This window comes from Pinus tabuliformis, chromosome 3_1 (assembly GCF_031772625.1).
Source record: "Pinus tabuliformis cultivar Carrire ecotype Pingquan chromosome 3_1, CPIR1, whole genome shotgun sequence".
Taxonomy (NCBI): domain Eukaryota; kingdom Viridiplantae; phylum Streptophyta; class Pinopsida; order Pinales; family Pinaceae; genus Pinus; species Pinus tabuliformis.
The window spans coordinates 118990460-119017630 of NC_142301.1; the positions used below are offsets into that span (position 1 = coordinate 118990460).

Genomic DNA, 27171 nt, shown 5'->3' on the forward strand with positions numbered 1-27171 from the left:
ATCAAATTTAATGATAATTTCACATTAATTTTTTTTTTTTCCACAAGTGGGAAAATCTATCATAACTCTTGTCAAACCACTTCTGAGGACAACATCTCTGGCTGTTATCGATGAATGCAGGCTAAGGCGATGAATGTAGGCTAAGGCAGATGCCTCTGAGTCTTGGGTGCTTAACCTGTTTATTTACCTGTGAGGAAGACTAGCTCTTAGCCAATCAGACACAGTTTTAAAGCATACTCGAAACCCTTTCACATTTATAAACTTATCATACATTTCAAAATATTAAATATTGAAATTGATTATATTTTTCACATTTGATTTATTTTAATAATAAACGTATTTATATTTGGACACCGGTGGGACTCTTGCGAATAGATTCCAAACAAAAAAATTTAAATATCATATTTTTAATTTCATTTAAAACCATCATAAATAACATTTTAATCTTATTATACTTGAGTTTTGATTTTGACTGGGTATTAGTTTGTCTTTGACCAAATATTTATGACACTTATTCATAGTTTAACATTAAGAATTCAATTTTTATTAGTTTTTATTTATTGAAACTTATTTATTTGGAAGGTGGATTGGTTAAGGTCATATTATGGGTTGTTTAGTAACTTCATTTCTATTACTTACTAATTTTTTGTTTTTAGTTTTATTTCCTTTTTATTTAATCTTCTAATTTTTTATTTTTATTTTTCTATTATTTCTATTTTCATGAATTATAATTTTTTACAATATTTTAATTTAAGGTGATTATTGTTATATTAAAAATATATTTTAATAAATTTAATTATAGACAATTATATATATTAATAAAAATAAAACACACACATGTAGATATATGTATTTTAATATAAACAATATTAATTAATCATATTTCTTAATTTTTGGTGATGATATTTAACAATATAATATTTTATTAGTTATTTTATTTTTATGATGATTTTATTAAACTATATTTAAGCTAAGAGACAAGTACTAACTACTATCTAACCCTTGTTTAGGTCCGATAAACCGAAATTTGGTTTCAGTGGACATTGACCACTACCATCATCATCATTAAAATTATTTAAACTTAATCGAAATATAATTTATAATTTTTAATAATTCTACAAAATAAAGATAAAAATAACTATGTTTAAATTAAAATTTTAAATCAATAACATCTCACATTTAACCGTCAAATTCCAATCCAGCGCTGATTGTACATGTACCAAAAAATTTCCCAAAAACCTGACTGCGACTTGGACCACAAATCCCGGATGTTAACTCGCCCATGATAACGTATTGGAAAATTCCAAAAATAGAGTGACACAGTGTCCACGCAAATGTTCCTATCCCCGTAATTGATTTTAGTAATAATCCACATGTATTAAAATTAATTGAATTTATATAACATTAAATGTCGTCTACGGAAATATTTTATTTTATTTTTTTATTTTTCAAAATAGAATGACACAGTGTCCACGCAAATGTTCCTATCCCCGTAAATGATTTTAGTAATAATCCACAAGTAAAAATTAATTGATTTTGTATAACATTAAATATCAAATAAATAAATGAGTTAATTTCAATGTTAAAATAATATTATAATCTTAATTTTATTTTTATTTATTAATTTCAATATTGAATGGAAGACCCTCTACATCGTTGAAGTAATATCACAATCTTATTTTGTTGTGACATTAGCTCAACTTCGAGGTCACCTCGGATAATTTAAATCATTATTATTATTAAAAATAATAATAAAAATAATAACCATTTAGATTGACTATTTTTTTATTGGATTTAAATGATTAAATTCATTAAAAAATTCAATAAATTAATTTAATAACCAAATAATATTATAAATAAAATGATAAAGTAACTTCTTTACTTGACTAAGATTAATTATATTTTATTCTTATTTCATTTAAATGATTAAAAAAATTAATTTAATAACCAAATTTATAAATAAAAAGAAATAGAATAAGATTCAATTATATAATATATTATAATATATAAACTAGCAATTGTCCCAAAAGGTACAAAGAGAGGCCGATAGGATTATTAAATTGGAATTGTTGAATTTTTTTAGAAGAGATATTGGTTCAATCAGCCTGGTCACCTACACTGCCACAACTCTTCCTGGTAAACCCTGACAACGATTATGCTTTTGTGAAAAATTAAAATTTGCACCAGTAAACGTCACACATATACCTATACAGCTGGATTGTTGATTGATATCTTTGGACGTTGAATAATTTAAGGTAAATCTATTCGCTATTATGTGTTTGTGAAAAAATGAAAATTTGCACCAGTAAGCATCACAAATATATACAGTTGGATTGTTGATTCATACCTTTGGACATGCTCGATTAATGAATAATTTAGGGTATAATCTATTACGTAAACAAAGGATCAAAGGGGGAAGGGGTGGGGTTTGTGTACTGGATCAAGCCTCTGAGATTCATGGGAGAAACGAAGGAAGAATCCCTGCCCAAAACCTCCTCTGCAATCATCCACTGTACCCTCTCAGTTGGATGAAATTTGTCCCAGTAAACATATTCCTTGGGATCCTTGCAGATGGAGCACCCTGGATCCAACCCACAGCCTACATGGCCATTGTATGGACCATCTCCATAGAAAACATGTTGACCCACCCCGTACCTCCTAGTCTTCGTCATCCAAAATGAGGTCTAGTCTGCAACACCCTAGGCCGATGGCCTAGGCTGCCCTGGTTCGAGTCCTCCTACCGACGGAACCCTCATCGCTCTCTTTTTCACATCCCCCCTCAGGTGAGAAATGATTCATAACCCTATATAATCTTATTAATGAATATTATTATATATAATATTATATTAATATTAAGGTTTAATCCTATTCATATTACCAAAAATAATTTAAGAGAGTCATAAACTAAGCAATATGGGGATTAACAAAAAAAATTAATTAATTAATCTATAAATAAATAAAAATAATTTTTTAGGAAGAAAGCGCTGGAATCTAGCATCTGTTGATACTCTAGCCATCATCTCTATTTAACTTAACAAGTCTTTTTCTCAATTTCTAAGGCCTCTCTAAATTTATGATAATGAAAATGGTCAATCCTCGCAATGACCTTAGCCTCTTCAATGGAGATGTGATGATTGGTTTTTTCTGCATGCTCTACCAAAGCGGAGGAGCGAGACCTTCCATGCCTGATGTCGGCAGCATGTTCACAAATCCTTTGGTTAATGGATCGACCGGTCTCACCAATATAAGGAGCTCGACAAGAACATGGAATGATATAAACACCCTTCTAATCCTTGGGGTTAATCGGGTCCTTAACAAAATGAAGAGAACTTCATATAGTGTTAAGAGGTCTAAAAGAAGAATGAATCTTATGCTTCCTCAAGACCCTAGCGATTTTATCCGTGGTCCCTTGAATAAAGGGAAGATGAACACCGGAAGACCAATCCTTGGGGTCAATCTTACTCTTAGGACCCTTTTCAGCATTTTGAAAAGCCTTAAGACCTTGAGACCTACTATAACCATTCTTATTAAAAACTTCCAGGAGGTCAGTTTTCTCATCTTCAAGGTGATTTTTGTCATAAACTTGCAACGCCCGCCGAAGTAGCTAAGGTGTTGAGAACGCCTATCTTTTGAGTAGGAAAATGATGGGAGCTAGCATGGACTTAAATTGAATTTAATTATTTTAGGGAGATGTTACAAAATGGTCAATCCTCGCAATGACCTTAGCCTCTTCAATGGAGATGTGATGATTGGTTTTTTCTGCATGCTCTACCAAAGCGGAGGAGCGAGACCTTCCATGCCTGATGTCGGCAGCATGTTCACAAATCCTTTGGTTAATGGATCGACCGATCTCACCAATATAAGGAGCTCGACAAGAACAGGGAATGATATAAACACCCTTCTAATCCTTGGGGTTAATCGGGTCCTTAACAAAATGAAGAGAACTTCATATAGTGTTAAGAGGTCTAAAAGAAGAATGAATCTTATGCTTCCTCAAGACCCTAGTGATTTTATCCGTGGTCCCTTGAATAAAGGGAAGATGAACACCGGAAGACCAATCCTTGGGGTCAATCTTACTCTTAGGACCCTTTTCAGCATTTTGAAAAGCCTTAAGACCTTGAGACCTACTATAACCATTCTTATTAAAATCTTCCAGGAGGTCAGTTTTCTCATCTTCAAGGTGATTTTTGTCATAAACTTGCAACGCCCGCCGAAGTAGCTAAGGTGTTGAGAACGCCTATCTTTTGAGAAGGAAAATGATGGGAGCTAGCATGGACTTAAATTGAATTGAATTATTTTAGGGAGATGTTACAATGTTTAACATTTTGACTTAGTCAAATTAAAATTAAAATATAAAATATAAAATTTCCCAACCCGTGGTTTTTCCTTATTATATTTTTAATCTATGGTTTTTTCCCATGGTATTTTTCTCTAATGTGAGTTATTTAAAGGTTAATATTTAAACTAATCTAAATTCATTTTAACTCTACATCTACCAAATGCCAAAAAAAATCAAATCTCTTTTCACTCTTAAACAATCAATACCTCAAAAAAAAATCCCTCTTAACACATAACAAACTTACAACTAAAAATAAATCTAAACTAATTTTTAAATTTAAAATTTAAAATTTATATTTCAATTAAATTATAAAAATAAATTAATAATACATTGCATTTAAAAAATAAAAATAAAAATCCTCAAAAATCTTTGCTTTTGTGAGCTTTTTCTTTCGATCTTTGATTTTTATGATCTTTTTCGTGCTTTCTTGATTTTTTTTGCATAGAATCTTTTTTGAGCTTTTGTGCTTTTTCTGTGCTTTCTTAATTTTCCATTGTTTTTTTTTCTAGATCCACGGTTGAAAGTGATATTATTATATATAATATTATATTAATATTAAGGTTTAATCCTATTCATATACCAAAAATAATTTAAGAGAGTCATAAACTAAGCAATATGGGGATTAACAAAAAAAATTAATTAATTAATCTATAAATAAATAAAAATAATTTTTTAGGAAGAAAGCGTAGGAATCTAGAATCTGTTGATACTCTAGCCATCATCTCTATTTAAATTAACAAGTCTTTTTTTTCAATTTCTAAGGCCTCTCTAAATTTACCATAATGAAAATGGTCAATCCTCGCAATGACCTTAGCCTCTTCAATGGAGATGTGATGATTGGTTTTTTCTGCATGCTAGGAGTGAGACCTTCCATGCCTGATGTCGGCAGCATGTTCACAAATCCTTTGGTTAATGGATCGACCGGTCTCACCAATATAAGGAGCAGCATGTTCACAAATCCTTTGGTTAATGGATCGACCGGTCTCACCAATATAAGGAGCTCGACAAGAACAGGGAATGATATAAACACCCTTCTAATCCTTGGGGTTAATCGGGTCCTTAACAAAATGAAGAGAACTTCATATAGTGTTAAGAGGTCTAAAAGAAGAATGAATCTTATGCTTCCTCAAGATCCTAACGATTTTATCCGTGGTCCCTTGAATAAAGGGAAGATGAACACCGGAAGACCAATCCTTGGGGTCAATCTTACTCTTAGGACCCTTTTCAGCATTTTGAAAAGCCTTAAGACCTTGAGACCTACTATAACCATTCCTATTAAAAACTTCCAAGAGGTCAGTTTTCTCATCTTCAAGGTGATTTTCGTCATAAACTTGCAACTCCCGCCGAAGTAGCTAAGGTGTTGAGAACGCCTATCTTTTGAGCATGAAAATGATGGGAGCTAGCATGGACTTAAATTGAATTTAATTATTTTAGGGAGATGTTACAATGTTTAACATTTTGACTTAGTCAAATTAAAATTAAAATATAAAATATAAAATTTTCCAACCCGTGGTTTTTCCTTATTATATTTTTAATCTATGGTTTTTTCCCATGGTATTTTTCTCTAATGTGAGTTATTTAAAGGTTAATATTTAAACTAATCTAAATTCATTTTAACTCTACATCTACCAAATGCCAAAAAAAATCAAATCTCTTTTCACTCTTAAAAAATCAATACCTCAAAAAAAAAATCCCTCTTAACACATAATAAACTTACAACTAAAAATAAATCTAAACTAATTTTTAAATTTAAAATTTAAAATTTATATTTCAATTAAATTATAAAAATAAATTAATAATACATTGCATTTCAAAAATAAAAATAAAAATAAAAATCCTCAAAAATCTTTGCTTTTCTGAGCTTTTTTTTTCGATCTTTGATTTTTATGATCTTTTTCGTGCTTTCTTGATTTTTTTTGCATAGAATCTTTTTTGAGCTTTTGTGCTTTTTCCATGCTTTCTTGATTTTCCATTGTTTTGTTTTTTGGTTCAGATCAACAGTTGAAAGTGTTTCATATGATTTAACGGATCAGAGTAAAAGTGTTACGAAAAGTTGATGCATAAGAAAGGCCTATTGGCCTAATTATTGAATTATTTATTAACAAGGAAATTGGTGTTGACTATGATTAGCATTATAATATTATATAATCTAGCTGTTTTTTATATAGTTGTTAATGGTCACACCTAGAGATTCCAAATTTGCTCTCCCTATTTAACTTGCAGCGATGATCTGACTCTTCTCCTCAACTTATTATGACGATGAACCACATTAATTGACGTAGACAAAAATTTTCTACATGTAATTTACGCCAAAATTCTTAAAAAAAATTTAATTACCTACCAACTCTCCTCCTCAACCCTCCTCCTCAACCCCTGCCTGTGATGTGAAAACCAAACACCTCACAAACCGATTACTCTACCCCTCAAAGTTCAACAATAGATTACTCATGGGTCAACAATGGAGAAGTCTTCGAAGAATACTTTGTTTTGGGAAAAAAGAAATTGGAGTTCTATCGTCAAAAAAACTCATTGCCAGCCTGAAAATCAGGCATTGGAGGATCAGATTATCTACGGTCCGACTCACAAGAGCATTAACCAGGAGTTTGTATTATCAGGTTCCGTGTCCAATTTGAAAAGAGTTTGGGTTCAATCGGACAAACATTATGCATCAGAACCAAATCGGCACACTTGGCAATCTAATCCATGGCATGACAGACTATCACGTAATCAACCTCATCTAATCCCTCGCCTCTGTTCCTATATATAACCAAACAGTCTGCGCCAGAAGAGGAACCCATCGAATCGATAACGGGAAATTTGCAGAGAAGTTTTGGGGAATTTAGTGCAAGAAATAATGGGTAAGGATGAGAATCAGAGCTTTAAGCTGGTGGGATACAAGAACTTTGTGCGCCACAATCCCATGAGCGATCGCTTCCAAGTGAAGAAATTCCACCACATTGAGTTCTGGTGCGGCGATGCCACCAATACCCACAAGCGCTTCGCATGGGGTTTGGGCATGCAGGTGGTGGCCAAGTCCGATCAGAGCACCGGAAATCAGACATATTGCAGCTTCGCCATACAGTCCAACGATCTCACCTTCGTCTTCACGGCGCCTTATTCTTCGAAAATCGACCAGTCCACCACCAGAATGCCCCACCCAGCTTTCGATTCCGATGAGGCGCGGAGTTTCTTTGACAAGCATGGGTTAGCAGTTCGAGCCGTGGGAGTGCTTGTCGAAGACGCTCGAGACGCTTTCCAGAATAGCGTGGAAAACGGTGCCGTGGCTGTGCTGGAGCCATGCGATCTTGTCGATGAGGCCACGGGCGGGAAGGTCTGTATGTCGGAGGTTAAGCTTTACGGAGATGTGGTTCTTCGTTTTGTCAGCCAGGACGGTTTCAAGGGCCCCTTTTTGCCCAATTACGAGCCCGTTCAGTCGGTTCACTTGTCCTATGGAATCATTCGGGTTGACCACGCTGTGGGGAATGTGGAGAACCTGGAGGAAGCCGTCCAATATGTGGCCAAGTTTAGCGGGTTTCACCGTTTTGCCGAGTTTACGGCAGAAGACGTCGGGACTGGAGAGAGTGGCCTGAATTCGATGGTGTTGGCGAGCAATAATGAGATGGTTCTATTGCCCATGAACGAGCCTGTGTTTGGGACCAAAAGGAAGTCACAGATACAGACCTATCTGGAGCACAATGAGGGCGCCGGATTGCAGCATTTGGCTCTTATTTGCTCTGATATATTCTCCACGCTTAAGGAGATGCGCATGCGCAGTGAAATTGGAGGGTTTGAATTCATGCCCAAGCCTCCTCCTACTTATTATAAGAATCTGAGGAATAGGGTTGCAGATGTCTTGACTGAGAAGCAGATGGAAGAGTGCGACGAGTTGGGGATTTTGGTCGATAGGGATGATCAAGGAGTCCTCTTACAGATTTTCACAAAGCCCATTGGCGACAGGTATGGACATTATTTTTCCTCTTTTTCATCTAGAACAAGCACTTTTCTATAGCTAAGATGTCCTGACAGGGTTCTCATATATAAATACACAGATATGTTCTCGTTATATAGATACATAGATATATAAAATGTACTAAATTCTGGCCCTTGAAACTCAGGGTTAAGATTGACCAATTTTTTTTCAAGTTCAGTTTTATTTTACGGAGAGAATGAGATACCTTTCACAATCCAGAATTAGGGAGATGTGCAATGAAATGCTGATATGGCCAAGGCTATCTAATATAATTTTGAAAAGAAATAAGCAAACTTTGGAATTTGGCAATCAATCTTTGTTAAAGTTCATTATCTTTTGTAATTCCATATTTCAAAGTAGTGCATTGATGATTCAGCACCCTTGAAAACCCTTACTGCAACTGGGTTTTACAGTCTGGGTTTTACTTCTACCATATTTTGCAAGTGTATCTTCCGATATTTGCTAGACAAGAAGGATCACATTTCTCATATTATCCAACACCTTGTTTTTGGTGCTAAGATGCATAACTGAGATACTCCTTTGAAGGAAAAAATATCTATCTTTCCCTAACATCGTACTCTTTCATAAAGATTCACTAAGCACTTGAACCTGGCCCCGACTGCTGCTTCTTGCATCTTTGGAAATAAACCTTGGTGAGTAGTCTCACATGCCACCATCCTCACTATTTAGCAAGCACTCTCTTCGTTGCTGATCACATGGGCTTCACCCGTTTAATTATTATTATTGGTATCATTAGTAGTAGCAGTAGCAGCATATATTGTTTAATTCCCAGTCTACTCCGCACTAAGAGGGATAAACAGAAAATCAGGTGCAAACATCTGTTCTCTGAAAATTTTCTCCGTTTGGATGGATGTTATTTAATATTTTTAATTTTAAGTCTTGGTAATTAAAAGATTAAAAAAATAATAATCTTCTTCTTTCTCTTATTTTATAGTAGAAATTGGACATGAGTCTTTTTTCCATATCACTTTGTAAAAGCACTTTACTGCTCTTGATACAATTAGTATCAACCACTCTTCTCTGTACCATCGGTATCATTCTTAACCAGAGATTCAAATCTTCTTGATTTTCTTCCCAGACAGAACTTGCAAGCCCACTTTTGAAATCTAAAAAGCAGGTCTCGATGGTTTCCATAATTTGGAAGATTTACTACATCCATTACTTCGAAGAATTTCCGTTGAAAGCTGAGAATTTGAAATCTAAGGATATGAAAATTTTCTCATTTTTTTCACTCTTCGCAGAAGCCATGGCTGGCCAAATATCTGGAATCTCTTTATTTTTTCTTCTTCTATACAACTTGCATGCACCCTGTTGAATTCTGAGACATTAAAAATTAAAATCTAAAAAATAGGGCTTGCTGATTTTCCATAGTTTGTAAGATTTACTAGATTTCTATTGCTATGAAGAATATCCCTTAAGAAACCTGAGGCCAAGGATCCAAATCTTCTAGAGTTTTCTTCCTGGACAGAACTTACATTAATGTTGATGTTGAATTTGAGACAGTGAAATCCAAAAGGCAGGTCTCGATGGTTTCCATAATTTGGAAGCAATTCTAGATTTACATTAGTTGAAAAATTTCCTCTGAGAAACCTGAGATTTTGAAGTCAGACTATGCGGGATTCTGTTTCTGAAATGACATCATCCTTCGTCGGGGATTGCCTAGTCATTGATTGGAATTTTCTGAGCCTTTTTCCTTGAGAGCATGCTCCCTGTTGAATTTAAAACATTGAAATCCACGAAGTAGCTCTTGATGATTTGCCTAATGCAGAAAATTAACTAGATTCCAAGTAGTTGGAGAATTTCCTTTGAGAAATCAGAGAAGTTGACGTATGATGATATGGCTTTATGTTGCTGAAATTAACCTCTTCTACATTCTTCATCACGCCCTGCCTAGCCAGGGATTGGAATCTTTTGATTTTTTTCTTTTCTTCTTATATTGGTGACATAATTTGCATGTTAAATTTGAGTGAGATATTGGAATCCGAAAATGGATTTCTTGATTTCCATAAATTGGATGGTCTCAGCTCGTCATGGCCGGCATGGTTCAAATATGATGTCCTACGCCGCACTTCATGAAAAGGCATGTGACTGCAAACTTACAAGTCATCTCATTTTTACACTCTACCAAGTACTCAAGCGTTGTAAATAGGCATAAATATGCACCTCTTGTCCTATTTTTAACATCTGCATCAAGTTTTAACTGTTTTTTAATGGTAGAAACTTTTAAAAAAATTGCATTCTCCTGCCAATATTTTAGACCCATGGTCAGAGCATTAGCCTCATTATTTTGAAGGCAGATTTCTGCTTTATTATATCCTGAAGCAGTGCTTCTGTTATAAGCTTCCCTGAACACTTGACTGTGTAATCATGTCAATATCAGTATGAATTGGTTATAAAATTTTATTTTGTACCAACGTAATGCGTTGCTTCACTCATAAGTATTGCAGTGTTAACCTATTTTCTGGATTTATATCGATATTTCATGTTCCTAACATGGCATTGAGAGTGATATCTGTAAGATTAGTAGAATATAAAGAAGTTTGATTATCTGCTGATAAAGAGGCCAAAAACCTTCAGAAATGCTGTTACTGTAAGAAGTCCTTCATAGCAGCAGTGCATGAAACACTTTTTGCTTTGCAGGTCAAACTTCATGCACATTAGAAAGAACAGTGTTTTCTATCGTTGTCAAGCATCCACGATATATAACACATACATTTTGGTTCCAAGATTTTACAACTTATAGAAAATATATTTGTTGTTTCTAATTCTTTATGATATCAATGTTGACATGTTTTGTAGTTGATTACACTGAATGCTCATGTTGAATTATGTCAATGCAGGCCCACTATTTTTATTGAGATAATTCAACGTGTAGGCTGTGTGCTAACTGATGAGAATGGGCAAGCCTATCAAAAGGGTGGATGTGGAGGATTTGGCAAAGGCAATTTTTCAGAACTCTTTAAATCCATCGAGGAATACGAGAAAACACTTGAAGGAAGAGTCAATTCCTAGGCCCTTCGTAGAGATCTCCTAGAGTAGATTCATCCTGGAATTAGACTGATGGAGATTTATTATATATGTGAGAGTGGCATAAAATACATGTACTACGATTGGTTGTGTTAATGGTTTCTAGATGTCGTTTAGTGAAGATGCCTTGAAAAGAAGCAAGGTATATATGTTATACAAATAAACCCTGTTTCTGGTTTGGTTCGAGGCTGCATGCCCTTAAGAGGAATTTAACTGTTATAATTTAAATATATTATGTTCAGATAGGCCCACGACTCATCGTTTTATAATTTAAATATATTCTGTTTGGTTAAGTTCTTACATTGATGGGAATTTTCACTTGTCAAGTAAATCCACTTTATTCACGCTGGAGCATAATCTTGGATCTAGGGATATAGAATCAGGATGGATGCTCTCTTTAAACCTATAACATATTTATGGTTCTGTAAGTTTTCTTTTCTTGTGTGACTGAAATTTTTAAAGATTGCTATTATAGAAAACGTTCATTTTTCCCCTGTAATTTAGCTATGGTAGATTTGATTTAATTTGATTTTTATATCTTATGCTTCATGGTTATGATACGTTATGATTGTCTTATTGAGAGACGAAATCAACCCATCAATGCATGGTTTTCAGTTCTCACTAGAATCATGCTTCCACAAATAGAGTGCAATACGTCAAAGGTTCTAATTTAAATGTATTTTGTTGAGATTAATGTTATAGGAATTTGATTGTTCATCGACCTAGTAGATTCGAGAAATTGAACTAGACGAAAATCTGGAAAAAGGGAAATGTTGACCCAAAAAATCAGTTTGAAAGAAAAATATATAAAATATTTAAATTTCAAAGAAAAACCTATATAGTCAAGCGCATCTATATGAATCCAAACCATTTATACATAAAATATTAGAAGGTTTTCATTTATATAGCAAGAGTGCATATAACCACAATAATGCTTATAGATCTCTGAAGCAAAATGTATCAAAAAAACATGCACTAAATGGCCTCAAGAGTCTAAAAACAATTATCATACTAAACTACAATACTGCTAGAACTAATGGCTATCATCGGAATCATCATCCTCTTCCTCATTGTCATCCTTAGAATGAGTAGATTGAGATTTTATAGTAAGATTCCTATGTGATTGGCCTGGCCTTCAAGGTGGAGGTGGGTCCATTTAAGAAAAGTTTTCATTGTCAAATATATGTTCCCAACTCTCCACAACCCACACCCACTCTTATGATGGATCAAAGTCACCTAAAATTAATTATTCGATTCAGGGGCCTTGTTTAGCAATTGGTTATTTTTGAACTTAAGTTTGTATTAAACATAAACCATGTCATTCAACCATTTTTGCTCCAAACATGCAATGCTCCAAACAAATAAAATTTAAGGTTTAAGGTGTTCTGGAACATTATAGTATTGTTTTTAATTATTTTTCCATAATACCAACCCAATGAATTTGCAAATATAACCCCAAATGCTACAACTCAAAAATACACGTGAAACATATGTGGCAAAACTCAACTTCATTAATTAATATGGGATAATATTACATGCCAATACAAACTACCAACATTTGAGTTGGAGAAATAACTGAGATTGGCCTCTAAAATAGCTACTGCAATAATGTTCCCGAGCTACCAAAATTGCCACTGGAAATGATGCCCAAATTGGAGATCTAAGTGATCTCCACTCTAATCCAAAGATTTGCTTCAGATATGCTCACAATTGATGCCAATGAAGCTCCATGAGATTTTTGGATGAAATTTTCTCAATAGTGAGTTGGGGTTTCATCCAACACACCAAGAAACCCAAGGGTTTTCATCCTAGGGCTTTCCCATCTTGTAAATCAAAGTTCCCAAAAACTCTCCACAAAAAAATACTCCAAATCTGCGATGATCCAAATGATTTGTTTTCCTCTCTTTTAAAGACTTGATGGATTCCTCTCTTACCTTCTAGAAGTTCTTTTATTTTTATTATTTTACTCCCACTATAGAAGATTTTCCCTTTAATTTCGAGTTGTCTTTAGTGAGCCTTTTTGGAAGCTTTTCAGGTGCGTTTTTCTAGTCTAATTTCTCTAAAATCCAACAGGGATTTATTGAAATCATAAGCTTTTTGGGTAACCCCTTCACAATCGAAATGCCCTAGGGATTTTTTAAGGCGTTGAATCCATATATATAGTAAAAAAACCAGTTTAAATAACACAAATCAAGATTTCACCTCAATTTTTTCCATTGGCTTCTGGCATTGGAAAGTCCAAAAAGTCGCACTAAAGACAACTCCCTTTAATTTTATTTAAGTGATTTTTTTATTTTATTTTATTTTAGTCACTTTTAATCTTGGAAAATGGTAAATTTATCTTTATGATCTCCCCAATCACTAAAAGTAACTTCTCATCATCCCATCTTATAGATATCTTCATTTCAGTTCCAACAAGCTATTACACTAAGGTGTTTCTCCAAATTATCCTCCCCAAATGACACCTTTAACATATTTAATTAAAATATGTTGATAATAACCCTGTTTTATGAGAATCATCAGAATGCAATGGAACCAAGAACGCACTGTGTGGAACTGACTTTGATGATGAAATATAACAAGCGAACTGCATCGGACCCCATAAAACTCCTCCAAAACCCTCTATGCCCATCAATGATGTAGTCTCCCTCCTGTGACTTGGCTATCACAAACCTTGGAAATCCACCCTAATCGCATCGTAAGGGAAATGAAAAATGGGAACATTACAAATCCTCTGACCCTAAGATTGTTTGCCCTCAAGTAGTCTGCATTTGTCAACTGCAAAGGCATCTGTACACTAATACCAAGATCCCATATGAACCATTGTGTCACACCATGCCTCTGTGTCACCCAATTATGAATGGACCCTTCAATACCTGGATCCCAAACAAACCTTAGACTCAACCTGCCACCAATAGATCCACTTGGATTCCAATGCCACCTTGGTTATCTATCATTTCCCATGTCTAAGGGCTCTTGTTGTGCTATGCCCCTAACTATGGATGATGCTCATAAATTATCCACTTAGTAGGATACCAACTCATCACTTCTCCTATCCATCCCTTGGCATGGATCTTGTGCATAAATACCGACACAAGAAACAATCCCACCACATTGATGTTGTGCCATTCTTATTCTAACTGGGATGCTCGTAAACTCTCGGCCCATCATTTGGTCTTGGCCAAACTGAAAAACTCCCTTGGAAGGCTTCACCCAGTCAAACCATAAGGTCTAGCTAGAAAACACTAGCCCTCTCTCTAATGTACACAGGGTGGGTTGATATCACTGCAAGCCCTATTGATGTACTCCTAAAGAGGGTTGCTCTAAAACTCTCAAGTATACCTCTCTTGTTGCCTCGCTATGAATTTTAGTTGTTCCCCAATACTGGAAAGCTTGGTAATTGTCTTGGCATGCCTAACTCCAAGGACATCAAGCTTACTAATCTGTGGCAAGATGATGACTTAGAGTGTCTACGTCTTCTTCTTCATCCATAAGATATGTCCTCAAATGCTCAATCTTCTCTTAGCTGCTATCATTTAGATATCTTGTAGTCTTGTTGGATACCTCTGCGTTTACCTGCACCTCATCAATGGCTAGCCCCAAAGATGGATGCTCAACTTCCTCATCCACGACTCCAACTTGAGCCTTCTACCAACTCTCCAAAGATGTCTCATCATGCACACTATGTATGTCATACTCCTCATGTTCACACATCTCTGAGTTCTCTTCATGTTGGATCATCATTAGTAGCTCATCTCTCGAGTCTTCCTGAGTTCCTTCTCCTTGGCCTTCTTCACACATAGGATCAATCTATTGCTTACCATTTTTAGTCATCAAACATGGATGGATAGATGAGCTGCTATCAACTTCTATGCATGATTGTGCATACTCTTTAAGGGTATTCTCATGAAAGTCAATGGACTAAACTATAGTGGAAGAACCCATCTCTTTCTCATTAGTGGGAATCTCCCATGGTTCTACCCTTGTCATCTCTAGCATTTTACTTGAACATGAGTGATTAGACTCTCAAGGTTCCTTACAATTGAAGCAAATATTTTTCCTCCTTAGTTCATTCATGTTTCCTTTTTGAACCTTTGCATCCTTGTTGTTATGTAAAAAATTATTTAGTTATAGTTTATTAGACAAAGGGCTTTAGTTATAGTTTATTAGACAAAGGGCATGATCAAAGATCATGCCCGTTCACCAAGAGGCACCTAAGGCGGTATATAGCCAGGGCCTCTCACAAAATGTAATCATCATATATATTCAATTATTAATAAAATATTTTATCATGGCTGTCAAAAGCTAAAATTGTGTGCTTCATCTGGTATCAAAGGCATCGATTTTCCCTAGAATTTTTTGTCTGTCCCCTTTTTATTCGACTTCCTTCACTCATTCAACTCCACTGTCGTGCTTCCACACCCTATCCTTCGGCCGTCCGATTGTGCAACTGCACCATTTCTCCACCATTACCCCACTGCTCTACCGTCTCAACGCCGTCCCCATCACCCCACTGTTCTGCCGTCTCAGCACCTATCTGCCTTCCACCATCGTTCCACCTCCAACAGCATAGCTGCCACCCGTGGAACATTCCACCACACCTATCGCACCCGAGTCAAACTTGTTTGAACCTCGTCTTCACCACATCAGATCACCTGTGGCTCCCCGAAGTGTTCCCTGCCCCGTTTCGCTGTCTGCCTCATCTGCACATGCCATTTCGCTGTACGCCGTCCTCTACACACCCATTTGCAGTCTTCTTCAGGGCACCCCGAATGCTCTAATGTTTGACCTATCTTTTCCCACAACGTATTAATTTATATAAACCACCGAAGATTAATGCATATATATTTAGTTTAAAAACTATATGTTGTATAATTAAATTAAATTAATATAATATATATATATATATATATATATATATATATTATAATTAATTTAAAAAAAATGTTAATTAATTAAAAATCTGGTGGACAAATATACACCCCCACAAACTCGTTCAATTTCGTCGATGTCAATGGCCGATTTCGGTAAAAAATTGATTGACTTGGAGAATAGGATTACTAGCCACTCCGATGATTTCAACAAAAAATTAGTCGATTTCGAGAGTAAATTTATTGAGCATTCTGACGATATCAAGAAGCTTCATGATACGACAAATTGGATAGAACTACAACTTAGGCAGAACCATATCCAATCTGAAATGAATCATAATTTGACATTAGCATTTATGAACACTTTGTGTGGAAGGACGAAGGTTACACCTAAACAATTATTCCAAGATGATGGAGGTAATCAAGAGCACAATTCATTAGATTCAACAAAGTCAGCGGATTCTCATGAAAAAGAAAAATCTCCAAAAAAATCAGTGATGCACCATCAAGGAAATAGTAATGCGACTTTTTCAAATAAGCAACTCTGAGATACATTCACCAATCAACACCCTCTTTTTGCTCCACCGTTAGCAACATATCAACAAAAGAGAAAAGTCGAGATGCCTAAATTCGATGGGAACGAAAAATGTAGTGTTGTGTGTTTGAATAAAACAGAAGAATACTTCGAGATTTACGACATCGACAATAATGACGAAAAGATTAGGCACGCTTCCATGAAAATGGAAGGAGAAGCATATAATTGGTATATGTGGTGGAAGAAGATGACAATCACCATTAGTTGGAGAAAATTTAAAGATGCATTTTTAAAAAGATTCCAAGGTGTAAGGGAAGAAGAGTTCTTTTCAACACTCATCAAATTACGACAAAAAGGAAGTGTGGATGAATACACTCGAGAATGGGAGACCTTAGTAACACGAGTACCTGGGTTATCAGAACCTCGTCTAATTCAATCATACATCTCCAAACTTAAAACCCATCTACAAGTAGAACTTGAGTTTCATGACATTACGTCAATAGAAGTAGCAAGACGAAAAGCAAAAACTGTTGAAAAGAAATTTGAACAGATATTGTGGTCAAAATTGGAAAAAGTGTATTCGAGACGAAGAATGCCTCAGTCTGTGGATTCAAATAATACAAGATATGTTCCACCACATCATCGTGAAGGTGAAAAATTTAATGTGGAAATACAAAGGATAAAAGAAGGCAAATGCAAACACTATGGCGAGAAGTGGGACCCTAAACATAGGTGTGTTAAAGGAAAAGAATCAAAGAACCTATATAACTGTGAAGCAACTAATGATTCAAACAATGAGGATTCTGACATAGAAGAAACAAAAGATGCCCTAGAATTCTCTCTAGAACTAGATGACGGAAGTATTCCGCAAGTGTCACTATCAGCAATGACAGGTATATCACAGCCTCAGACTCTAAATTTCAAAGGACATATAAAGAAGAACAACGTAGTGGTTCTCATCGACTCTGGTAGCACCCACATTTTTTTAGATGCAACCATGGCAAAGAGACTCAACATTTTCTCATTTCCCTCACCGAACATGAAGGTGATGGTAGCTAACAGTAAGAAGATTAAAAAGGTAGGGAAATGCCCTAAGGTCAAATTGCAGAATCAAGACTTTAATTTAGAATCTCCGTTCTTCACTGTGCCATTAGGTGGAGTAGATGTGGTCTTAAGTATCCAATGGCTACGAACTCTAGGCACTTATGCTGCCAACCATCAAGTACAGTTCATAAGATTTAATTGGGGAGGGCAGAGGTACAAATTACACGGATTCCAAGCACCAGAGAATCAAATTGTATCGTCATCTCAGATGATGAAGATGATTCGAAAAGGAGCACCCGCTTATGTAGTACAATGTCACCAATTAGAAATGTTATCTGCAAATATGATCAGTGAAAAGTCACCAGAGGTAGAAGATCTAATTCAGAAGCATGAAAAGGTATTTCAAGACCTGCCTATGAAAATGCCTACTAACAGGGAAATTGAGCATACAATAGAAGTCAAAGCAGGGTCAGACCTCGTCAACATCAAGCTGTATTGATATCCACAACACCAAAAGACAGAAATTGAGAGATTAATCCAAGACCTTTTAAACTGTGGGATCATCTTGAAAAGTAAAAGTTTGTATGTTACTCCAGTGGTATTGGTAAGGAAGAAGGATGGTTCATTCAGGCTATGCATTGACTATAGAGGATTGAACAAAATAACGATTAAAAAAAAATTCACAATCCCCTTTATCGATGAAATGTTGGATGAGCTACATGGCGCAAAATACTTCTCAAAATTGGACTTGACGTCAAGCTATTACCAAATCAAAATTAGGTTGGAAGACATACCAAAAACAACATTCCGAACACACGAAGGTCACTATGAATTTAAAGTAATGCCGTTTGGGTTAACCAATGCACTAGCAATGTTCCAAGCCACTATGAACGAATTATTTCTTCCATATCTTAGGAAGTTTGTATTAGTATTCTTTGACGATATTTTAATTTACAGTAAAACTTGGAAGGAGAACTTACAACATTTGGATAAAGTTCTTATACTACTAGAAGAGCATCAGTTCTATGCAAAAAATTCCAAATGCACCTTTGGAAAGGAAGAAGTAGAATACCTCGGACACATTATATCCCAGGAAGACGTAAAAGTGGACCCTAATAAAATCAAAGCTATAAAGAAATGGACCAAACCGGTTAATGTATCCAAGCTAAGAGGGTTCTTAGGATTTACTGGATATTACCGAAGATTTATTAAAAACTATGCACATTTAACGGCACCTCTGACAAACCTTTTAAAAAAGAATTCATTTCAATGGGATGAGGACGTAGGAAGGTGTTTTGAAGAACTGAAGGAAGTTATGTCTAATGCCCCAGTATCAGTAACTCTAGATTTCTCTAAACCATTTATCATCGAGTGTGATGCTTCCGAATTCGGTATAGGCGTAGTGTTAATGCAAGAAGGGCATCCAATAGCTTTTGAAAGAAGGAAGCTCAACAAAAGAGAATGTCTCAAGTCCACATACAACAAGGAAATGCTCGCTATTATGCACGCACTGGCTAAGTGGAGACAATATCTTTTGGGAAGTAAGTTCTCCATTCGAATGGACCATAACAGTCTCCAGCGCCTCCTTCAACAAAAAACACTCTCCGAAGAACAACAAAAATGGATTGAAAAAATTGATGCCTTTGACATGGAGATACTACATAAAAGGGGAAAAGACAATGTAGTAGCAGATGCCCTGTCTAGGAGAGATGAAGAACCAATAATACTTGCAGTCTCGGTTGTTGTTCCTCAATGGTTTAATGATATTCGAAGTGAGTATGCCAAGGATCTAGAAATAACTGCGATAATCAGTAACCTTCCAAACAACTCAAAATTTGAATGGAAGAATGATATTCTATGGTACAAAGGAAGAATTTATTTGAATGCAAACTCCAAGTTTAAATCCAAGATACTCATGGAGTCACATGATTCACCGTCAGCCGGACATGTAGGATTCTTTAAAACTTACTAAAATTCACGTCAATCATTCTTTTAGAATGGGATGAGTCACAATATTCAAAAGTATGTAGCAGAATGTGACACATGTCAAAGAAATAAAAGTGAAAATATTATGACACCTGGATTACTTCACCCCTTAAACATTTTGAATCAGAAATGGGAAGAAATATCAATGGACTTTATTGAGGGATTACCTGTATCTGAAGGCAAGGACAAGATTTTCGTAGTGATCGATAGACTCACCAAATATGCTCACTTTATGGGAATAAAGAAATCAGATGCAGCTAAACAAATCGCTGAGATATTTTGCAAAAATATATATAAATTACACTGTTTTTCGAAAGTCATTGTGAGTGATAGAGATGCCAAATTCAAGGGTAATTTATGGAAGGAATTGTTCAAACACATAGGAACCTACCTAAATATGAGTTCCACTTATCACCCTCAAACAAACGGACAAACAGAGGTTGTCAATAAATGTTTGGAAACCTGCTGACGTTTTTATGCTACAGAAAAACAAAATAAGTGGGCTCAATGGTTGCATCTTGCTGAGTGGTGGTATAATTCTACTTATCACACGTCAGAAAAAATGACGCCATTCCAAGCTTTGTATGGATATGAACCCCCAAAATAGAAGGATTTAGCTACCATCCAGACAAATCTACCTGTTGTTAAAAATCAACTAGAAGAAACCCAGAAAATCGTCCAAACCCTAAAAGAAAACTTGAATAATGCAAGGAACTGTATGAAGCAACAACCAGACTGAAATAGAACCGAAAGAGAATTTGAAGTTGGAGAATGGGTATTTGTCAAGCTCTAGCCATACAAACAGTTGTCCTTGAAAGAAAAAGGAAAAAATAAATTGGCACCGAAGTTCTATGGACCATATCAAATCACTAAAAAGATCAGCCAAGTTGCATATAGTTTAAGCCTTCCAGAGAAAAGTCGTGTTCACAACGTCTTCCATGTTTCTTGCCTTAACAGGGCACTGGGCGAGTATTTCTAGAACCAGAAGGTATCTTATCTACTAGAGAAAGGAAGATTCGATCTCGTATACTCAAGGAATACTTGATTAAGTGGAAGGACTTACCAGAAGAAGAAGCTTCTTGGGAGACTGAAGTGTTTTGTAAACAACATCCGTCGTTACGTATGCTTTGATGACAAAGCATTCTTTTGAGAGGAAGGCAATGTTATGTAAAAAATTAGTTAGTTATAGTTTATTAGGCAAAGGGCATGATCAAAGAGCATGCCTGTTCACCAAGAGGCACCTAAGGCGGTATATAGCCAGGGCCTCTCACAAAATGTAATCATCATATATATTCAATTATTAATAAAATATTTTATCATCGCTGTCAATAGCTAAAATTGTGTGCTTCACTTGTCTTCACCAATACCACTCAAGTGATGATGAACAAATTTGTTCCTTCATCCTCATCAATTGCTCCTTGGTCATCTACCTTCTAAATAGTCTCATTTTATGCTCAACCAACCTTTCTACTTGTTCATAAGCAACAGGTGAGACAATTTGTTCTTCCTCTAAATGGCCAACAACCTGGACTGCAGCTGCTTGCAAATGGCACCACGGTCTCCCATAACTGAAGACAAAATAAACTGCATGTTTGTTTTGACATCGTTGGCATGATGTTCCTTAATGTTGAAGAAATATTGGAACATTTGAAGTGTCAAATCATTGCACTCTAGATGAATCATGATGTCATATGATTTGACTCCAGCTATGACTTCTAAAACCTTGAGCCTCTTTCCTAAGGTTAGACCCATGGTGTTATCCAACTCTTGAAAGCTTTCTACTATCAACCAGAAAAATTTCCTTATAATGTCATCATTGTAAGGAGATATGCATGAAATTAACTTTATGATCTCATTAAGACAGGAGGCAATTATAAGTCTTACCGCGCCCCCCCCGCTGCCTCCACCCACGAACTCCCCCCTCCCCCCCCATAAGAGTGCTCCAAGAAATTGTGTTGTATCAAAGCAAACATTGATGGTTTTAGGGCCCAATTTAAACTCCTCCAATTAGATTGGTTCACCTTGGAAAGATGTGAGTCTAGTTCCTCTAATTTGGAAAGGGTCTTCACTGTAATCTTCATGATCTTCAAACTGACCCAAGTGCAAAGAGAAATTTCGTATCTCCTATTCTTTCTGTAAATTTTTTGTCTACTCTGGCTGGATAATATCATGGACTTCCTTTGAGAAGGGTTTGTTGTTTTGCCTTTTTCCTTAGTCCATATTGCAATCTATCGATGTACTGATGGGTTGATTTAAGAGACATTTTAAAATTTTCATTATTCAGCAGCTCTAATGGCACAATATCAACAAAATGTCATCACACTTGGCACATACGAATATTAGCTTCAACAATAGATATAGTGAGTTATTAGCACAAGACTTCCAGTCACATAGACTTAAGATATAACATCCTCCATGCATAGACTTTGATCCATAGTATACTCAAAATCCTCAGAAATATACATATATCATTTAATACTCAACATAAAAGACTCAACTTTCTAACATTTATAATGCTCATATAGTGTGATAATACTCAACATTTAGGGAAAAACACTTAACCCTGCTCTCAACTGTATAGTACATGCCCCATGACAGTAACATACATGTTGCTACTTGGCTATACACTGCAGAACAAGACATTACCAAGCAACTTCATGTCAATTCAAACCTTACTGAAATGATCCCAAATGAAATTCCCTAAAACTTTGTGTAGTTTATGTGCTTCCTAGTTTTGTTTAAGTGTTAATACTGGAAGGTTCTCGGTGAGCACTGTTCACGTAGGCAAGAAAACCATAGAAATTTACATAAATTGTGAGAAATGCCATTCAATTTACTCAATTTCCACAATGTAAAAACACCAGTGATAAAATATGCAACCCAAAATTCAAAATACTAAAATTCTAGTTGATCCTGGCGGCTTCGAATAGGCTCAAAAATCAAAGTCTCCATATTTCGTCAAAACCAAGACTCGAACATAGAGGTCATCATCCTGATTCCAACAACGCATATGGCACTCAAATCCAACTTCATGTGCTCAAGATATTAACAGTCAAAGTTTTGGTCAACTTGGCCCCATTGGCTAAATTTAGCAGGTTGCTAACTAAATCTGGAGGCGCAGTAAATATGGAGGTTTGGCTAAATTTGGAGGAACCCGCCAAATTTGGCAGCCACTTATAGAGCGAGATTTTGGCACTTTTCGGCGATCAGAACTGACGAATTTGTCACCTCTTTAATTTTGCCGATAACCCCTGAAAATTTGGCAACTATTTTGGCGGGGTTGTTTTATATATATATATATATATATATGGGCCAAGAGGCCCAAGAACTAGCCACTATATGTTAATTTGGGGTTAGCAGGGATCAAACCTGCCCAGCATGGTGGGTCGACCCTGTCACACAACAAAACACCACCAAACTTAAAACACCTGCGACCATTTCAAAAAAGAAACATTGAAACTAGAAATGCTAAACACGCCAATTGGGGAGGCCGCAAGGTTGTAACTCGAGCCTCCCCCACTAAATTAATGCCCCTTGAAAATGACCCAACGGGCGTTGCTTTGCAATCATCCCCTAAAAATTCATATATAAACCAACTCATTCATTAGTCCAACAAGGGGGGACAGAACGAAGAGTCACTGAACTGATAACACATGCCAAAATCTAGAGCGAAGATGGCACCATGATGGCAGAATCTTGCTACATGAATCTCGAGATAGGGGAATGTTTTGCAGAGAATCATTTGATTCTTATGAGGAATCTTTAGATTCCCTGGGGGCTATTTTTGTTAGTGTCAGAAATATGTCAACTTTATATTCAAATTGCTTAGAATTCTGCCATGAGTCTGATGGTGCAGATGGTTTTCTGATTTGGGCAGCTGATTTGGTAGAGGCAGAACGTTGAGCAGTGGAACCATGAATGTGGAACCTTGACACAAGAATCTACAGGGAATCTTTTAGATTCCATGAGGCCCAAAATTGACAGTTTCAGAAGCAGACCAACTTTATACTCATATGATCGATTTTTCGTGAGGTGCACGATGAAATGATCAGTTTATTCATCTAAATAGTGGAATTTTAGTCAACACATAGAAGAGAATCTTTGAGGAATCTTTGATATTCCCAGGGAGCCTAGATCTAACTGAGACAGAAAGTGGTCGAGTTTATACTTAGATTTCATGGTTTTTCACTAGGAACATGATGGTGCATGTTATTTCTTCATTTGAGTAGCTGATTTTCAGGCCGTCCCCAAACATGGAGGTATAAGGTGTATTTTTTCCATGTGTTCATCTGATTTTGTTGAGATGATGATTTGATTCTTAGATCCATGTATGCCACTTTGTGAGAGGATCATTATATGCCACTTTATGTGAGAGATTATTCTTTCGTCATACTAGAGGAGAACTTTTCATGATTGAGATTTCTTACAAAATAACATCTCTTGGGAGAGACAAGCCACTCTAGGTAAGGGGGTTGATCATTTTATTGACATAGACAATTGCACCATGTACACATCATCTTCTTTTAACAACTAATGAGGGGACCTCCCCACTCTTGACACCGAGCCCGGAGACATAGCCTACACTGGGTGAACTTCGTTATCATATCGTGTTTTTATGGTTGTTCATGATTATTGCTTCTTGTTTCATGTTGATGGTATGTTGAGGTTGTTTAGAAGATGCATTGCTCATGATTTCACAAGCAAATGTAAGTGTCAGTAAAAGGTCTTCTATAATGGGGATTTTTGTTTGAGAACATTCACAAAAAATCGCCCGGATCACTAGCATTATTAAAAATTTCTGAGTTAGAACCTAGAAGAAATGCTTCGGTCCTTGATAATGATTATATAACCACCGGATTAGCTTTTTCATAGTCCACTACATAAATCCTCTCCTCTGTACTTACAGATGTTATGTCCATTGTTTCTTCAAATATGTGGAATCACGTGTTCAGCTATTGGAACCATAACGCATGAGTGGACCTATTCACCAGACCAATCAAAAGACCTCGACTAGTGATTCCTTTATACCCACATTCTTTATCTTACTCAATTGTGATCTCTGCTCCACAACTCAACAACATTAGTCATGCAGATTCGTCCTAACAATTTTATATATTCAGTCCCTTGATAATAACATGACCCTATTACGTTTGCTACGAGTGGATGTGACTCGATCGCATGGACACTCTAAAACTCAGTGAATGCTGACTTGGCCCATCAAATTGCTCCCCAAAATTTCTTGCGGCTCCTCTGTTTGAATTTAATTGGCATGACAATTTGGCTTTTTATTTTCTCAGCCCCGCATACAAAAATCAACAACACCAGAAAATAAAAACTTGACTCTCGGTGTTAACGCTCACGACCAGATCGATCCATCAATACCCAGATCAAAATCACAAACCATAACTTGCATATCCACTCTAAAATTATACCATCACTTTTTCCATTACACAAATCTCATGTACATGTGTATGTATCAACTTCCTATGTCAAACCATGGATAATTCACAACATATAAATTTTTAAATTGATTTCCTAACGCATAGGTATGCACCCTGTGTTGGCTAAACATTCAATTTGGCCTTCGATACTTCCATGAACTTTCTCTTCTAAAATTTGTAGATTAAATTAATGAATACAAACCATCTGTTATAGAAAAATTGACCTGGAAAATGTAATCTATTTGAAAGCGAGTCTGGGAGCTGTGGAAAGCAAGAAAATTAGCCTCTTTGACAATGAAATTTACATCATTGAAATCTGAGACAACTCAACCTTCTGGAGCATTTAGAAATAGATTCAACCTCTTACGTTAGATGATCCCAATCTTCTTAATGCAATTCGTCCTCCTCAAATTTGTGCAATTTGACCCCTCCTCAGGAATATAAATAATGGCCTCCCTCAGTAATTGTTACAAGTTTTATAAGTTTATACTAGTTTCCCTTCACTTAAAAATGTCAACCGATGTCCGTAATCTTAGAGCTACAAAATATCATGATTCTAGGCACAAATCCATTAAAACACATGTACTATATTATGAAAAACTCATCAACTATTTAGTCCAATCTATCTTTCCAGCACAATTGTATTTAATTCTAAAATCAACCCATTACATAATTAAGTACCAAATACTTCAAACTCAAATCTATGTGTTAACTCCTAGATTAGAAATCATTCAACTACTTTTATTACACTTGCTGAAGTGAAGAAACTTATTAATTCCCTATTGAAAAATAACAAACTATCGCAAATCAACGAAATGAATTACTTTGCTTACATGAAATTCATATCTAATGTAGTTACGCGGACCTACATCAACCCAAGTTGAATAACTACTTGAAACAAGTCTAACAATGATGTAACTTGACTTAATCCTAATCCCAATCAAATAGCTCTAATTAATGGTTTAACTCCAAATAACTCACTCACTCAAAATTCCAACCCCATGGTTTTCAATCAAACAAACTCTTCACTCAACCCTAACCTATGACAACAAATTCTGATTCCAACAATAATGCATATGACTAGAAACTCTATTCAATTCGAAAACAAGAGATCATTCAAACAAAAGAAAAAGATATAATACTAACCACACATCTGTTGTTTCTGATTTGAAAATTAAGTAAAAGAAAACTAATGTAAGAATGAAGGAATTCATAGTCTAATTTGTTGTCTAACGATAAGCATCCACTTTGAAAGTTTATGATTACAGAGTCCCCTGTTCAAATTGAAAGATAGAAATTTTAATTCATAAATAGTTTGAACACTCCATTTCAGATCTCAAAGTCTATAAGTCAAAATGCTTCAAATCTAAGGATTGTTCATTTAAAATGCTTCAACCTCAAGACTGAAAATTCAATGCTTCAATTTCAGACTATAAATCTAAGGAATGAAAATTATCTTGAAATATAAATCTGAGTAACTAAAAATCCCAAATGTTCAAAAACTAAAGAATTCAATTGACTGCGATCACACTTAGAATATTAAATTTCCAAAAGGAAAACATCAACCATGCTACAAGTATTCTATACTAATATACATCTATTCCTATTCTAACTAGAATCGATTACAAACTTGACTGAGATCAATGGTGGGCCCTGACCATGACCTTAGACAAGTTAAACTACAACAATGAACTTGTAAATTAATAACACATTAACTCATGAAATAGAAGTCAAGATTACTATATTAATAATATTTCAACAATACATATATGAAGTAGTTCCAAGCTGAAATAAAATAAAGTTTTTGAAAAATTTCAAAGTCATTGTTATATCCTTCTTCTTCTTAACCCTTGTAGTACTACTAATCGTCTCTTTTTAAAGAGATCATAGCATAAATACGACTTTATCTGAATGAACAAGGAAACAGTACAAGATAT

General features: G+C 35.5%; 1 protein-coding gene across 1 annotated transcript; it reads left to right on the plus strand.

Moving 5' to 3' along the window:
* Positions 1-6842: 6842 nt before the first annotated feature.
* Positions 6843-11650, plus strand: LOC149186055 (4-hydroxyphenylpyruvate dioxygenase-like). The gene is made up of 2 exons (XM_089410873.1): positions 6843-8296; positions 11171-11650. The coding sequence occupies exons 1-2, from the start codon at positions 7194-7196 to the stop codon at positions 11340-11342; spliced, it is 1275 nt and encodes a 424-aa protein (XP_089266999.1). The 5' UTR covers positions 6843-7193; the 3' UTR covers positions 11343-11650.
* Positions 11651-27171: the final 15521 nt, after the last annotated feature.